The following is a 17,112-nucleotide window of genomic DNA, read 5'->3' as shown; positions in this document are numbered from 1 at the left end:
ACACACCACTGCACTCCAGCCTGGGCTATGGAGCAAGATGTCTCAAAAAAAAAAAAAAAAGAAAAGAGGTCATATCGGACCAGCCCTAGCAGACAGCTACTCCTCTGAGAACATCGCCCATACCTTGAACTCAGAAGGGGCTTGTTGTGCCCACTGTGGGAGAGAGAAAGTCTGACCCTGGAACATTTTGGACAGGAAAAGATCAGGGCCACACGGCCTTCCATCCCTTTCCAGCGAAAGCCTGGGGTGTCCTTTTCCCTCCCTGGGATCCCTTCGCTTACATATTCTTTGGGGCAAATGCAGGCTGGGCCATTTGGTATCCATCCTTCACCAGTTTATAGAACTTGCTGTTCACCAGGATGCCAGGGTAGGGATTCAGCCCTGCAAAGGCCGAGATCAGGTAAGAGGCCATGCCCATTGTCCTCTCCCCGTTCCCGCACACCCACACACATCTTAGACTGGGTTTGAAGGGTCCTACTTAACAACACTGCAACAGCAGCTGCTCTTATCCAGTGCTTCCTGTGTGCCAGCCACTGTGTGGCAGGCTTAGGCTTTAGGAAGGTGTGAGCCTCCAGCCAGGCCTTATCATACCAAACAAGAATTCTCGCACAGGCTTTGGAATCAGTAAAACCAAAGCTTCAGTTGTGTATCGTTAAAGTGGGGACAGTCGGGTGGTTATGAGGGTGCTGGAGCAGGGTATTTAAGAACTGAGGACAAGTCCTTGTGCCTAGTCCTCAGGAAATGGGAGTTCTTTCTACTAGAGCCTAGTAGTAGAGAGCTGCATCTTCAAGGGTCTGTAGATTTCAGGCAAAGGAGGGAAACAGTGACAAAGGAGGGTAACAGGTAGCAACTGAGCAGAGACAAATGAGGGAAGAGCCAGAAAGGAGCGCCTGTCAGGGGCAGGGGGTCTGCCCCGCCCTGCAGAAACCGCAATGCTGGGTTTGGAGACCCTTGCCCATTCCTGCACTCTCACCATCCCTTGCTGTGTCCTGGGCACCAAACATCTTTGTCCACCAGTGGGGCAACCAGAGGAGCCAGCCCCAGGCTCTGCCTGGAGTGGGCCCAGTGGCTCACCAAGTGAGAAGATCTCCCAGAGGAGGATGCCATAGGACCAGACGTCACTCTGAACCGTGTAGACACAGTCAAAGATGCTCTCTGGGGCCATCCACTTCACAGGCAGGCGGGCCTGGGATAACAGTCCCCAGTTATTTGGGGCCCTGACTCTTCACCCCCCTCCTCAGCCCGGCCCAAGCCCTCCCAGCACTTACATTGCCCTTGACGATGTAGTTGGAGTCATTCATGATGTCCCTAGCCAGCCCGAAGTCCCCAATCTTGGCCACATGCCCATTGGTCAACAGCACATTTCGCGCTGCCACATCCCGGTGGATGCACTGAGGGAAAGCACTGCAGGGTTAGTCTTGGGCCCTCTCCTACCTGAGCCTGAAGTGAGGAGGATGGCAGGGAGGGCCCCAGATGGCTTTGGGGTCCCTGTTGGAATAGACATCAGTTTTGGTCCTTTACCATAAACCCTTGTCTATACCTTCTACCAGGGCCCAGGATCTAAGAACGTGTAGTGTGGTTTGATCATTTAATGCTTAGAAACCGCCATTACCCTGAGCAGCTGGGGCCCTTCTCGCCCTTTGTCCTCAGAGTGGTCCACTCAGGCCCCAGAAGCAGAGGGCTTCTGTGCAGAGCAGTAGTCTCCAAACCCTACCATCACTTCTGACCATAGCAGCTGCTGTCTGCCAGGCCCTTCCCTAAACTCTGCACACACTGAAACCTTTTTCTTTTCAAACATTGTTACACCCATTTTTATAGGTGTAGAAACTGAGGCACAGAATTTAAATAGTTGCTTAAAGTCACAGAGCAGGTGGCAGAGCCAGCAATCAAATCACTGACTCGCAAATCTGTTCTAAGGAAGATGGCAAGAGCTCCCATTCCCTGGCACGTCTTCCTAGGCTGAGCGCACTTTATACATTATCTAATATCCTCAAAATTCTATGAGGAAGCTTCCATTATCCTCACCAGACCATGTGCTTCATGAACAGGGACAACTACTGTCTTTTATACACTATTTAGCAAAAACAAATGAATAAAGCCTGGTACCAGGCCGGGTGCGGTGGCTCATGCCTGTAATCCCAGCACTTTGGGAGGCCGAGGCGGGCGGATCATGAGGTCAGGAGATCGAGGCCATCCTGGCTAACACGGTGAAACCCCATCTTTACTAAAAATACAAAAAAGTAGCCGGGCGTGGTAGCGGACGCCTGTAGTCCTGGCTGCTCGGGAGGCTGAGGCAGGAGAATGGTGTGAATCTGGGAGGTGGTGGTTGCAGTGAGCCGAGATTGCGCCACTGCACTCCAGCCTGGGCAACAGAGCGAGACTCAGTCTCAAAAAAAAAAAAAAAGGCCTGGTACCCTTTCCCTTTTTCATCTTCACACTGGGGACACAGGTGCCCAGCCCCAGAGCTCCAGCCCTGGGCACAGCTTTCTCCCACTCACCGTTGCAGCTGCTGCCCAAATGACTCTCTCGCACTCTGTCTCCTCCCCTACCCCCCACCCCCAAGCTCCCCCTTTCCCCTTTCCTCCTCCCCATCGTCACTCATTCAGCCTCCCCAGAACACAGACCTGGATGGCTACGAGCCAGGGCCAGGTTCCTACTCACATTCTTGGAAGCCAGGAAGGCCATGCCCTGGGCTACTTGGCTGGAGAAGTGAAGCAGGTCCCGGAGCTCCAGGGGCCGTCCATCTTCCTTATCCAGGTCTGGGGGGAAAGAGGCATCAGGGCAGCCCTGCCACACTCCCCACCCCTCACCCCAGCAGCCCCTTCTCCTTTTCCCTTATTATCAAGCAAATGGGGCCTGGCCCTGGGACCTCCTCACCTTGCTCAGAGAAGGAGTCATTTGAAGAAGTAGAGACAGGTCTCATCTCCACATAGGTGTCCACACCCTGGCTGGAGAAGCCACTGTCCCTACGTAGGAGAGAGGGTTGGAGGGCAGGGGTCAGTCCTCATCACTGCACTGCTCAGCTCAGGCCTTGACCACCTGCCACCCCATGGTCAACTGGAACCTCCCTTTGTGATAAGAAACCCTCTTGCCATACTCCATCTGAGTGAGCATTGGTCTCTGCTTGGCTGGCCCGGGTGAGGGAGCTTACAACCCATTCTGGTTTGAGGCAGCTCTACCTGTGAGAAAGTTCTTCACTGTTCCTAATGCCAATCTGCCCCTGAGATTTTCCTCCTAGCCCTTGCTCTACCCTCAAGGGCCACAGAGAAGTTCGAGTCCTCTTCCCCATAAGAGGAATCAGGGCATATCCTAGGGCCCCTTGAGTCCTCTCTTCTCTAGACAGTGCCTCTCACCCCGGCTTCACATTAAAATCACTTCGGGAGCTTTTAGGACCAGGCTAATTACTAATACTTCAGAAACTCTAGGGGCAAAACAGTCATTCACAGATTTAAATCTCCCCAGGGAATCACAAAAGTGCAGTCTAAGCTGAGGCCCACTGGTCTAGGTCTAGAGCAGTGCTGCTTAAACCCCAGTTCGTGTGCAGGTAAATCACCCCGGGAATCTGCAATGCAGATTTTGAATCAGCAGGCCTGGGTGGGTGGGCCTGAGGTGGTGTACTTCTAGCAGTCCTCAAGAGATGCCTATGAGAACACACGGGGTAGAGAATTTGAGAACCACTACTGTAGATTGAAGCACTACTGCTCCTAACGTTCCAACCAGATAGGATTTCTCTCTCCCTCCTGTCCCCTGTGCACTAGGGATGTGTACCTTGACAATGTCCATATTCTAGTGTTCCCAGAAGGAGAAACCAATGTTTTATTTATAATCTGACCGTGGCAAAATCTTCCGCTCCCTTGTAGAAACTATACTTCTGTTAACAGCCTGGGATCCTTTTGGCAGAGTTGGTTTACAGGCCATTTGCCCTCGAAATTACCCACTCTGGGAATACTTTCCCCATCTGCGTATTTGGAGATGGAAGCTAATATGTGCCACCCTCATAGAAGTGTCAGGGAATCAGAAGAGGAAGTGATGCTGCCAGGCCCCCATTTTTAGGGCCCTGGGTGTAGAGATGGCCTCCTTCTCTTTTGCCTTCTGAGGCATGGCAGCTGACAGTATCTAGGATGAGGGCACAGTGTACACCCTTCTTGTTCTGATCCTGTCCTGGCCCCACAAGCCCCTGAGACAGAGACCTCCAGGACAGCAGTGTGGCTTGGGTGACTCCTGGACTGGAAGTCAAGAGAGCAGGATTTTAGTCCAGGCTCCGCCTCTGCTCCTGACTCATGTGTGACATGAATCTCCCCACTTCCTCTCTTTGGTTCCCCATGTGGCTCTGTCTGTCGGATGGCTCCGTTCCGGATGGCTTCCAGGAATCACAGCACTACAGAACAACAGAGCCGGAAAGACCCTGAGAGGTTCAACACTGACAGCTTGGCTGGGGAAACGGGTCCAAGTGGGCCGGGGACCTGGCCACGATCATGCTGTTTTGTCTCCTCTCATCCAACAGTTAACACACCCTGTCCCCACTCCCCCATGGGAATGTGGGACACTGATATTGGCTGCTCCTAGGTGGAACAGGTGCTCTGCATCGCCAGCACGGGCTATGGGTGAAACAGGGGCGACTTCTCCCCACATCTGCCCATCTCTTTTTTTTTTTTGAGGCGGAGTTTCATTCTTGTTGCCCAGGCTGGAGTGCAATGGTGTGATCTTGGCTCACAGCAACCTCTGCCTCCCAGGGTTCAAGCGATTCTCCTGCCTCAGCCTCCCGAGTAGCTGGGATTACAGGCATGCGCCACCACGCCCGGCTAATTTTGTATTTTTAGTAGAGGTCACGTTTCACCATGTTGGTCAGGCTGGTCTCGAACTCCTGACCTCAGGTGATCCGCCCACCTCGGCCTCCCAAAGTGCTGGGATTACAGGTGCGAGCCACCATACCCAGCCACATCTGCCCATCTCTTACTAGGGCTCCAGGCACAGATCTCGGTTGATCTTTTACACACACTGGGTGGTGATTTCATTGACGCATGTCTCCACGAGACTATGAGCTGCCCATCTTTGCCCTCCACACTCCCAGAACATGGTAGATGTTCAAATATTTGTTGAATGAAGGGGAAAAGGAGTAGAGAAACAGAGGTGCCCATAAAACCTGTGGGTGGCTACTTCCTATGACACAGGTGGCAGGTGAGGGCCACATAGCCACCCAATGATTAGCCATCCAACCCTGAGCTGGCTTTGAAGACAGACTCGGGTCCCGCCTCCCAGACCTGGCCTTTTTCTTATCCTTTGCCAGGGGCTACCTGCGGACATATTTCTTCTCCAGGTGGATGTTCTTATAGTCAGCGCCTCCCTCGGGGTCCTGGCCAGGGCTCAGGCTGGGTCCCAGCATGGCCTCAGCCTTCCTTCGCAGAAAGTTGAGCAGGTCGCCATAGCAACAGTATTCCGTGATGACCAGTACAGGGCCTAAAGCAGCCAAGGGTGTGGGGTGAGGGAGGTGCTGAGTGCTCCCCTGTGTGAACAGGAGCATGGGACTGGGGGCAGTGAGGCTACTGGACCGGGACTCAGCACAGCTGAGTTCTAACCTCGGCTCTGAACAAGTTTCCCTGTGCCTCAGTAGTTCCATCTGTTTAAAACAGATGGCTTTGGCGGGGCGTGGTGGCTCGTGCCTGTAATCCCAGCACTTTGGGAGGCCAAAATGGGCGGATCACGAGGTCAGGAGATCGAGACCATCCTGGCTAACATGGTGAAACCCCATCTCTACAAAAATACAAAAATCAGCCAGGCGTGGTGGCAGGTGCCTGTAGTTCCAGCTACTCAGGAGGCTGAGGCAGGAGAATCGCTTGAACCCGGGAGACAGAGGTTGCAGTGAGCCAAGATCACGCCACTGCACTCCAGCCTGGGTGACAGAGTGAGGCTTCGTCTCAAGAAAAAACAAACAACAAAAAAGGCCTTAAAAAAAATGTAGCCCAAGAATTATTTCTTCAAAGGAAAGCTGTGGCGGCTCAGTGTAGGTCAGAGCCGCTATCGGTGAGGAGGATGTGGGGCACTTGGAGTTCCAGCAAAGCCTGGGGCACCTTTGTGGGTCCTGGGGAGAGTATCCAAGCATCCTTGAATGGAGGCTTCATAAGAGGTAGGCAGGGGGCTTCACTGCAGACCCACAGGATCCAGCTCCCTGGAAGCAGGGCCTAGGAGCTTGCACATTCGTCTCCTTCTCCAGGGGCTCTGATGTTCCCTATCAGTCTCTCTTTATGCCTTGAGCTGCCCGTGCAGCTCCTGACTAGTCTAGGAGATGGGCCCAAGAGTTTAAGGGATGCTGTGACCAGGATCCCACTGGCACTTGGATCAGTAGGATCCTGAGAAGGGGAAGATGGAACAAGGTAGCCCTGGGGCCCTCAGATCCCCCAGAGGCCCCAAGACCTTGGCCCCATGAGCCCCAAGGCCCTTACCTCCATGAGTACAGGCTCCCAGAAGGTTGACAATGTTCTCATGCTGGCCCAAGTGGCTCATGATCTTCAGCTCAGACATGAGGGCCTCCTTCTCATCAGCGTGGGCCGTGGCTGGGAGAAAGAACCACAGGTCCCACAGACGGGGAGAGGTTAGGACACAGAGCACCACACAGATACATGGGGACCAAATACAAAGACCCAGGGGAGCAAGCAGGGCATAACCCGAGACCCAGAGTGGCCAGAAGCCAAAAGAAGAAGGAAAAATGCAGACACACAGATGGCAGAGAGAGAGAAGAGGAATGCGCCTGTCACTGAGCTGGTCTTCAGGTGACAGGAAGCCAAACTGTGGCCAAGCCATGGTCCTAGGTGGCCTCTCTGCACCCCCAGCCTTTTTGGAACTCAGTCAGAAGCCCCTTCACAACTAAAGGGTGACCTAGACCTGTTTGGAGCCAGGAGTCAGAGGGCACCTGCAGCTCACGAGAAAACTCAAGTCCTTACCCCTGAGCTCTGTCCCCCAGGCTTCAACAGGTTGAAATGTGGGCGATGCCTCTCGTGACACCAGGGCCAGCCCACCCCCACCATCTACCACCCCCCATCCCTTCCCTCATCCCCTCCCATCACTCACACTTCAGCATCTTTACAGCCACCTTCAGGACAGCATCCTCCTTGCCCAGACCAAAAGCCGTGGCCTCCACCACCTTCCCAAAGGCGCCAGCTCCGAGGGTCTTACCTGCCACGCACACAGGTCCCTTAGGTCCCAGGGCACCAAAGGGCCTCTGTCCAAAGGCCCACAGGCCCCCTGCAACCCCCACAGGCCCTGTGATAGGAAGCTGTGGGGTGCTGAGCTGCCGTCTCACCAAACTGCAGGTTGTTCCGGGGGAACTCCCACTTCTCATTGTAAGGCAGCTGCGTGGGGTCAATGAAAGTATAACTGTTGCCCTCATAGCTCTCGATGATCTTCCAGCGGACCTGGTACTTGGGCTTCTGCAGAAGAGGAAGGGAGCACATGGCAGTCGGGGCTGGCAGGCAGTTCGTGGACCTCATCTCTGACCCCTAAAAAGCAGGGGTGTGGGCAGTCCCGAGGCACCCAGTGGGAGAAGGCAGGGCAAGGCCTGCTCTGGGCTGAGAGAGGACATGAGAGCATGTTCCTTCTTGACTCTGCCTTCTTGTGTGACCTTCCCCTCTCCAAGCCTCAGTTTGTGTATTGAAGACCTTGGACAGGACAACCTCTGAGGGCCTTGATATCTCTGATAATCTGGTAATTCCTGAGCCAGGAGGGAAGGTGGGACTTGAGATCTTATCCATCCATTCATCTGTCCATCCGTCTACCCACCCACCCTCCCATCCAAATATATATATTTTTTAATTGTGGTAAAACATACATAAAATATCATCTCAACCATTTTTAAGTGTATGGTTCAGTAGTATTAAGTAAATTATATTTTACATTGTTGTACAACCAATTCCAGAGCTCTTTTCATCTTGCAAAACTGCAACTCTGTTCCCGTTAAAGAGCAACTCCCCTTTCCCTCCTCCAGCCCCTGGCAACCATGATTCTGCTTTCCGTCTCTGTGAATTGTACTGCTCTAGGCACTGCATCTCAGCGGACTCACACAGCATGTGTCTGTTGGGATTGTCTTATTTCACCCAGCGTAATGTCTTCAGGGTTCATCCATGTTGCAGCACAGATCAGATCAGAATTCCCTTCCTTTTTAAGGCTGAATAATAGTAGCCCATCCACATACTTTCTTGAGGGTCTATTTGTATCAGGCACCGCTGATTCAAAGTTGAACAGGACAAAGTCCCTGCCCCTCCATGGAGTTTGTATTCTAGTGGCTGAGAGGCATTAAACGCAAATAAATACATATGTAGGAAATTCTCAAGTGGTGCTATGAAGAAAATAAAGATAAGTCAGGGAAGGCCCCTAAAGAGCCCACCATGTGACCATCAGAGGAAGAATTTTCCAGGAACTGTGCATGGAAATACTGTATGCTTGACATGGGAATGATCCTGGCAAGTTTGAGCTACAAGAAGGCAGCCATCATGACTTGAGGGAAGTCAGGGGGAAGGTTCCAGAAGCAGGAAGGTCTTGAGGGCTATGATAAGGTAAGTGGGTTCCCTTTTGGGATTTTTTTTTTTCCAAGACAGGACCTCTGTCACCCAGGCTGGCATGCAGTGGGGCAGTCTTGGCTCACTGCAGCCTCGACCCCCGAGGTTCAAGCAATCCTCCCACCTCAGTCTCCCAAGCAACCGGGACTACAAGCGTGTGGCACCACACCTGGCTAATTTGTGTAGAGACAGGGCTTTGTCGCAGCCTAGGCTGGTCTTGAACTCCTGAGCTCAAGCAGTTTGCCTGCCTCGGCCTCTCAAAGTGCTAGGATTACAGGTGTGAGCTACCACACCTGGCCAGGCAGTAAGAGACCCTGAGAGTTTGACACAGGTGAGTCACCGTCTGACTTTTTTGAGACAGGATCTTGCTCCTTCACCCATGCTGGAGTGCAGTGGCATGATCATAGCTCACTAAGCTCAAACTCCTGGACTCAAGCAATCCTTCTGCCTAGGCCTCTCAAAGTGCTGGGATTATAGGCGTGAGCCATTGCACCCAGCCTTGACTTTACCTTGTTGAGAGAGAGAGAGAGACAGACCCTGCCCACTAGATAGACTCGGGAGGACCAGGACCTTTGGAAAGACCTGATTTCCTTCCTTAGGCTCTCCATGCTGTTACAACCCAGTCAGGGGAGGCACAGCCCTAGGATGTGGGGAAGAGGAATGGCTGCCCCTGTTTCTTGCCCAGAGGGCAGCTACTGAGGGGGAACACCATGCTAAGGGTTGTCCATGAGAAGTGCTGATGGAAGACCAACTTGAGGGGGAAAGTGGAAGCTGGGCTGGGGCGGTGGAGGACACTGAGGCCTTGGGTCAGCAGAGCAACTCTTTCCGGCCAGGCCTTGGGGATGGGACCAGCTTGGCTGTGCCTGCAGCTGGGCTCCTTCCCTGGGCACCCGAGTTAGAAGCTTAAAGGAAGTGTGGGCTGGTGCTGGGGAGGAGGCTGGCCTTTGGTTGAGAGAAAAGATTCCAGTCATGTCCTTTGCAGCAACATGGTGCAGCTGAAGGCCATTATCCTAAGCAAACTAACACAGGAACAGAAAACCTACATATCACATGTTCTCACTTATAAGTGGGGGCTAAATAATGAGTACACGTGGGCATAAAGATTGCACCAACAGACACTGGGGGCTACTAGAGTAGGGAGGGTGGGAGTGGGTGAGGGTTGGAAAACTATGGGTGCTCTGCTCAGTACCAAGTGATGGCATCCATATCCCAAAACTCAGCATCACGAAACATACCCATGCAGCAAACCTGCACATCTACCCCCTGAATCAAAAATAAAATGTTGACATTTTTAAAGAGAGAGACAGGGAGAAAGATCCCAGCTAACCATCGGGAAGAAATTCTAGCTAGTAGTTAGGGAGAAAAGACTGCAATTCGAAATGAGGAGGAACTAACTTCCGGGCTCTGATTCAGGAGGGTGGACTACAGATGAACTTCAGAGCCTCTGTGGTGTAGCTTGGGAGAGAGGCTGAAATGGGACACGGGGCGAAGAACTTCCCAAGCCTCCAAGGATCCAAATCCTGCCCGTGGGTACCTTCCCAGCCCAAAAGACAGCAACAGGGTGAGAAGGGGATTCTTCAGCCTCTCCTGGCCACTTCCATCTCTAGGAGCCTCTGTGGCCAAGACTGTTTTTTCCCCTCACCACTTCTTGTTCCTCTGTCCCTCTGCAGCTGGGCTGAGTCAGCCCCTCCCTGCCCCCAGCTGGGCAGGGGGCACTGTTGAAAGGGAGGAGATCAAGGAGGAAGAGGTTTGGCTGGATTCTCTGATCTCCGAATCCTAGGCTCCTATTCCTGGAAGCAGACCAAGCTGCCTTCCGCCTGCCTCTGGAACCCTCCTCTGCCCCTGCTGGGCCTATAAACCTCCCAGGGCACCTGTGCCATCCCTGGAAAGGGCTCATGGGCGTCTACCCAGAGGGAGCCTCTCTTCTAAAGAACTATGAGTGAGAGATCAAGAGGGGGGGATGGGCCAGGCTTCCTGAGAAGGGTGGATGTAATCGTCATGATGGCAGTGAGTTCTTCCTAAGCTCTTCCTGGGAGTGGGGCGCTGGGCTAGATGCTTGAAGCACATCACCCCATTGATCCCTTGCAATGGGCCTAAGCTCCAGGTCCACCCTGACTTCCTCCCTTCCTCCCCACCAAAGGGGGTATGGAGACAAAGTCCCAGTCCCCTCCCCATCTAGGCCTGCTGGTTCTGGGTGAGTGGATGTTCTCCATCCCAGGAAGGTGGAGATCTGAACAATTCCCAGTGGAATCTTTGGGGACCCTCCTGTCCCTCCTCACAGCTCAGTTCCAGCTCCCAGAATCATAGTCTCTCCAGCGGCCTCCCTGGACCCTCGCTTCTCTGCTGCCTCAGCCATTTCCCTGTGTGCCTCCTCCTCCAGGGGAGCCTGCTGACTCCTGCCCTTTTCTCTTCCCCCACAGCCCCCCTTGTGGTCACTCCGGGGGACAGAAAGGTGATGACTCAGCCCTGAGGCAGAACAAACCCTCCCCACAGGCAACTTCTTTCCCCAGGCCTGGGCAGTGAGGAGAGGCCGGGCTGAGTCCCCAGTGAAGGAGCGAGGCTCCAGACCTCATGGAGCAAGGCAGAGGAGGATGGGAGGGCAGGCACTGAGGCCAGGGCATGACCGTCCTGACCCCTCAAAGTCTGGTCCCACGGGTAGACACCTCGGCCTGGAGCTAAAGGGCCTGTGAATGGGTATAGGGGAGGAGGGTAGCTGCAAGTTCTCGAGGCCTTGCATAGGCTCCAGGGGCAGCTGAATTTCCTGGACAGGAAGTGTGGAGGTGACATGTTCCAAAAATGGTCCCGTGGAGAGAAGATACAGAGTTCCTAAACCACAGCCAAGGGGGCTGGCCGGCCCAAGGCAGAAAGGGCTGCAGGGGGCCCTAGGCCCTTCTCTGGAATCTCTGCATGGCTGTCCTGGCAGCTCTGTGGACACTGTGAGGCAGTTTTCAGTTCCATGTAAGGAAGAACTTTGCAAAAATTGGAGCTGCTCAGAGAAGGAACGGGTGGCCCCAAGGGTGAGTAAGGTCCTGTCCCTGGAGGTGGGTGGGTTGGGCCAAACAACTGCTTTGGGTGTGTAGTCAAGGAGATGATGCCCAACCTCAGACCTCCCCCTCCCTTCCAAGATGCATGAGCTAACTCTGGTTCCCCAACGAACTTCCTCCTGGGACAAGAATGTGCAGCTCCTATCACGGAGACTGTCTGCGTCCAGCACCCCACTCAGTCCTCTATGTGCATTGTGGTATGGAATCCCTCACAACAGGCTGTTAATGATCCCATTTTACAAATGGAGAAGAAACTTAGACACACCAACTTTCCCATCATCCCATAGCCAGAACTTGGCAGAGGCAGTATTTAGACCCAGATTCACTGAAGTCCAAGTTTCCGGTTCTTAAACTAGACCACCAGTGGGCTCTCAGCTTGTCAGAGGAGGAGGGGCTGTTAAAGAGCACCCAGACCTATAGTACAAGAGGGGAAACCAAGGCCCAGAGAGGATAGCGAGTCAACCGAGGTTACTTGGCAAAACTGTGTCAGAGCTGGACCTAGATCCCGAGGTCTTGACCGGCGATGCCCTCAGAGCAGCCTTCTCATGCTGGGTGCTGGCAGGAGTAGAGAGCCCGATCCATGTGCCCCTAGGGCTCCCCCAGCATCCCTCCCACCCTGCCCACTTCAAGCCTTCTTCTCACAAAAGCCCCAAGGAGGTGTGGGGAAGAAAAGGTAGCCAAGGGGACACAAGATGGGTCATTCAGCCCCTGATCACAGCACTCCCTTGTTCAAACCCACTGACGGCCTTGGACTGACAGGGTGGGGTCCAACCCTTCAGACCCCCTAACCCCACCCTGGTCTTCCCCTTGCCTGCCCCTCTGCACACTCTGCCCTCTCTCCCAGAGATACCCTTTCCCTGAGTCTCATCTCCCCTGCTGCATCCCTCATCCTCCAAAACCCGTCCCACCAATGCCAAGCCACCTCCTCCAGGCAGTCTCCCTTACCCACCAGACCAGCCTGAAAAGTGCCTCCACTTCTGACCTCCCACAGCCCTCTGGCCTGGTCCTCTCAGCTTCTGATCACATTGCACATGGTCTTTGTGTGGTCAGGCAGGCGGTGGAGGCCATGGGCTCTAGGGACAGAAGCCCCTGGTGCCCAGTGCCAATCATATCCCTCAGCCCCTTGGGGGGTTTCTTAACCTTGCTGAGCCTCAGCTTCCTGATGGGTAAGATACTGACTAGTATACTTCCTGCCTCCAGCTTCTTGTGAGGGTAAAATAAGATGAGTCAATGTTTCACGTAATGATTGGGACATGCTTTGGAGTGAGTCCCCCGCTCAGGGTTAAAAACCAGACTCTGCCTTTGACCAGCTATAGACAAGGGCAACTGTCCCAACCTCTCAGAACCTCAGTTTACAATTCTGTAAAATGGGCTAATGCGAGCTGCATACAATGGTTGCTGAGGGCATTAAATGAGATGACGTAGGTAACATGCTACAGAAAAATACCCCTCAAATCACTATCATATACTGAGCAGGCAGTGACAGGGAGCATACTACCTGTGCAACATGCACTAAATGGCAGCTTTGACTAATAGGACAGTAACATGAAATAATGAAGAGGACGGCCACAGGCTCTCGTCTTCACTAGACCATGTGCTACTTAGGGCAGGCTCAGACCTGGCCCAGGGGACACCACCCTTGTATGTCCATTTCCTCTGTCCCGTGCTGGGTGCCGGGACACCCCCGGGATGAGAAATGATCCCAGGTCTAGGCTGCCCCGGAATGCCGTTCCTCTCCTCGTAGCCTCTCCTCACTCTATAATCCATGCCCTTGCTTTCATGCCTTTTGGTTTTGTTTTTTGAGCTGGGATCTGGCTCTATCACCCAGGCTGGTCCCTAACTCCTGGTCTCAAGTGATCCCCCTGCCTCAACCTCCCAAGTAGCTGGGATTACAGGTGTGCCCTTGCTTTCATGGCTATTTGATTAGCACCTGTCTCTTGCACTAGACAGTAAACACTATGAGGGCAGAGCCTCAGAGGCCACCCAGCAACTGGCTCATGTTGGCATACAGTAGGCACCCACTAAAGAGCTGTTAGCTGACTGACAGGAGGAGGAAGGGTGAATCCATGCAGCCTGGGGGTACCGTCCAAATCTGGCTCACTCAGGCGCCTGGCAGCCCCACTCCGCACCGGCTCACCTGCTTATACTTGTACAATAGCAGCAGGAGCAGCAGCAGCAGCAAGGCCATGACGGACATGCAGGCAACCACCACTGGTGTGAAGAGGAACTCATCCGGGGGATGCGTGCGGGCTCCTGGAAGGCATGAAGCAGAGCAGTGAGCAGGCAGGGGCACCTCCGAGCCCCCTCCCTGATGAGGTCAGGCCTGCACACGGCTTGAAACACAGTGGGTGCTCAATAAATGCTTGTTGACTGAATGAAGCATCCCCCACTGGAAGCCTCTGGAGCCTCTCCTGCAGACCCTCCCCAAGAGAGAGGAAGAGGACGGCCTCTCCAGCTCTGCTCATGTCCACCCCAAACCCTGTCCGGAGTCACAGCCTCCTGTTGCTGGGAGTAGGGAGCCTCTGGGATCATGCAGTCTCACCCTCTGCCAGTGTAAGAAACCTCTCCGCAGCAGCCTGGCCTGGTGCCCAGCCATGGCTTGCACCATGCACACCCTCAGTGTGCATACCCTCAGTGATGGGAGACGATGAGTGCACTACACCTCCAGGAAGCTCGGTCAGAAAGGCCTTCTTGGAGGTCACACTGCAACCTTCCTCTCCTGCATTTCCCCTGCAGCTTCCCCACATGCCCTTTGGAATCACACAGCCCTTCTGAGGGTCTAGCAAGCCAGGCTTGTGGCCCCAGGCTCTCCTCTTCCCTGGATCTATAATCCTAGTTCTTGTGATGTTTTGGAGGACATAATTTCCACTTCCTTATTCAGATCAATAACTTAGATCTGCAGTCAAATTTCACCTGTGCCACTTAGGAGGTGTGTGACATTGAGCCTAGGGAAAATTATATTTATTTCCTAGGTTTGTAGGAGTTAATCGAGATAATCCCTGTAAAGAGCTTAACACAGTGCCTGGCGCAGCAGAAGCCTTCAACAAAATGTTGGCTTTATTATAATATACAACCTCCAGCAGTGAGACCCAGAGTGGCCACAGGCACCTGCATGCAGTTGGACCCCGGTAGCAGTTGTCCAAGGTCAGCAGCTGGGGACACGAGTGATCACCTCTGAGCCAGGCAGAGGCCAGAGTCTGGCACACAGTGGGTGCCAGAGCCTGGTTGTCAAAAGCCTGAGAATGCTGTGGGCCTCTGAGAATCACAGAACTAGCTGGTAAGGAGCCTTCGTGTAAAGCAGAGGGAGGCAGCCTGTGTTGTGCCCAGGACTGGGCATCATTCCCTGGAGCAGCCTCTTGCACAGCAACCTCAAATGGATAGACTGTGTCTGGAGTAAGAGGGGAGAGTTGGAGAAGGCTGTCGTGAGCTGGCGATGAACTGTTTCCTTGCTCATTGCCTGCCTCCCTCATCAGACTAAGCTCTGGGGAGGCACTACTTCCTTGCATAGGGCACGTCCCTGGCACATGGCGCATAATGCCTGCACATCCTTGTGAATTAATGCATGAGTTAGAGTGCAGGGATAAGAGTGGGGGCCAGTTTCTTCAGGCTGCTTTCTCTCTGCTTTCACAGAGACTGCTCCATCCTACTGCTTCAGGAGACCTGCCGGGCAGGAGGGGCTTGGATTGGCCCAGAGAGGTAGACCTTGGTATTGCTAGGATCTGCTCCAAAGGTGGATCTGACCCCAGCTCCCTTGGCAGGGTGGGTTGGGGTTGGGGTGGGCAGTTTCCAGGACCGACTCCCGTCTCCACCTAAAGGAGCCGGGGTGGGGTAGGGGGTGCGAAGGCTCCCGCTCACCTGCAGAGATGGGTATGAAGGCCCAGGAGCCACTCCCCACGCTGTTGTGGGCCCTGCACTCATAGGTTTGGTTGTGCTCTAAGGTCTCAGCGGTCAGCAGGCTCTGCACGGTCACCTTCTGGAAGGGCTCCTGGTTCAGGACCTCAGGGTGTGGGTCATCCCAGACCTGCAGCACTTGGGCCTCATCGCACCTGGGAAAAGCAGATTGTGGCTCAGAGCTTCAGGGTTCCCAGTGCCAGCATGTCCCTCCCACTCACAGGGTGCCCAGCCCCTGAGCCCAGGTGAGGGAGGTAAGTGGAGCCCACTTACCTATCAGTGTGGCCAGCGCACTGCAGCCATGTCACGTTGGGCTGGGGGTAACCAGAGGCAGCACACAAAAGGGTGCCAGAGCCATTGATGGAGGTCCAGATGACACTTACCTCTGGGGGGTCTGAGGAAGAGAGGAGGTCCCAAGTCACATTCTCCCTACCACCTCCCAACCTCCCAGTCAGTACCTCCTTCCCTGTGCCCTGCCCCAGTCAACCCCATCCCTCCAGGCAGTCCCAGGGACTCCACCCCAGGCAGCGCTCCGCCCCAGCACTCACATCGAAGGGTGAGCTCAAACGTCAGAGCTCTCCAGCCTCCTGGGTTTCTGGCCAGGAATGAGTAGCGGCCAGCCTCAGAGGGCTTCAGGCGGGGCAGAGAGAGGGTGAAGGTGTGCCTACAGGAGAGAATCAGGTGGTCTTGGTGAGCCCCAGCCTAGTATGGCCCCTACAGGATTGCAGTCAGATAACAGCCTTAAAGGGGTTTACTTTATTTTTGGTAAAATATCCAGGGCCCAATGGCCTTGGGTAAGCGAGGTACTCAGGCAGGGTGCCATTGAGACATGCAAAAACCACCAATCCTATTTCCTCAGTTGGTTTTCTTATCTGAAAGTGTTTTCCTGAGGTTTAATAGCGGTGATGTCTTCATGATGCTGGGAGGCATAACACAGGTCCCCTACATTGACCACTGTCACTGAACTAAGCTTTCATGAAAGCTGCAATCCCTGCTAAAAATCCCTGAAGTGCCAACCTTGCCAAGAGGGACTGAGAAAAAGACAAGAGGCAGGATGTAGGGCCCTGGGTTCTAAGTCATGTTGCTGCAGAGACTGGGGTTCAAGTCCTGGTGCTGCCGTTTCTTGGCTGTGTGACCTTAGACAAGTACTTAACCTTTCTGATCCCTCATTTCCTTTGCTGTGAGTGATATCGATGGTAATTAATTAACAGGCTTGGCCTGAGGATTAAAGGGATATGTATTTAGGGTGCTTGACACAGAATTTGACTCTCTGTGGGCACTCAATTTAATGGTACCCTTTATTACAGAAAAGGCTCAGGAGCGAAAACTAACAACAAAAATCATCTTTGTTTGATTCTGGGAAATTTTTGTTTTATTCTTTATCTCTATTTTACAATTTGTCCACAATGAACATGTGTTGTTTAGGTAATAAATACGTTTTTTAAAAAGTCCCCCAGTTCACTGTCAAAATAAATAAAATTTAAAAAATTATAGCAAATGGCCAGTTCTTGCTTGGGAAATGTCTGCAGCTACTACTGGACTAAAATCCATGGTATTCAGAGAGCAGTCTCATCCAGCCAGACCCTGGGCATATAGAAGCCCTCTGTCCAGGTCAGTTCTTGAGATAA

The 17,112-nt window shown here is 53.5% G+C and overlaps 1 protein-coding gene across 1 annotated transcript in view; it reads right to left on the bottom strand.

Annotated features, from left to right (window-relative positions):
* Positions 1 to 17,112, bottom strand: part of CSF1R (colony stimulating factor 1 receptor) — a 33,963-nt gene that overhangs the window by 1,656 nt on the left and 15,195 nt on the right. The window contains exons 7-19 of the mRNA XM_010373627.2: positions 16,033 to 16,148; positions 15,758 to 15,878; positions 15,449 to 15,639; positions 13,731 to 13,846; positions 7,298 to 7,424; positions 7,066 to 7,170; positions 6,441 to 6,551; positions 5,295 to 5,457; positions 2,878 to 2,966; positions 2,662 to 2,759; positions 1,269 to 1,391; positions 1,075 to 1,186; positions 282 to 381 (exon numbers count right to left, since the gene is read on the bottom strand). Coding sequence (XP_010371929.2) covers positions 282 to 381; positions 1,075 to 1,186; positions 1,269 to 1,391; positions 2,662 to 2,759; positions 2,878 to 2,966; positions 5,295 to 5,457; positions 6,441 to 6,551; positions 7,066 to 7,170; positions 7,298 to 7,424; positions 13,731 to 13,846; positions 15,449 to 15,639; positions 15,758 to 15,878; positions 16,033 to 16,148 — 1,572 coding nt within the window. The remainder of the gene's footprint in view (positions 1 to 281; positions 382 to 1,074; positions 1,187 to 1,268; positions 1,392 to 2,661; positions 2,760 to 2,877; positions 2,967 to 5,294; positions 5,458 to 6,440; positions 6,552 to 7,065; positions 7,171 to 7,297; positions 7,425 to 13,730; positions 13,847 to 15,448; positions 15,640 to 15,757; positions 15,879 to 16,032; positions 16,149 to 17,112) is intronic.

The sequence above is a fragment of the Rhinopithecus roxellana genome, chromosome 3, assembly GCF_007565055.1.
Source record: "Rhinopithecus roxellana isolate Shanxi Qingling chromosome 3, ASM756505v1, whole genome shotgun sequence".
Taxonomy (NCBI): Eukaryota; Metazoa; Chordata; class Mammalia; order Primates; family Cercopithecidae; genus Rhinopithecus; species Rhinopithecus roxellana.
The sequence above is the reverse complement of the archived record's forward strand: the minus strand, read 5'-3'. Positions and strand labels throughout refer to the sequence as shown.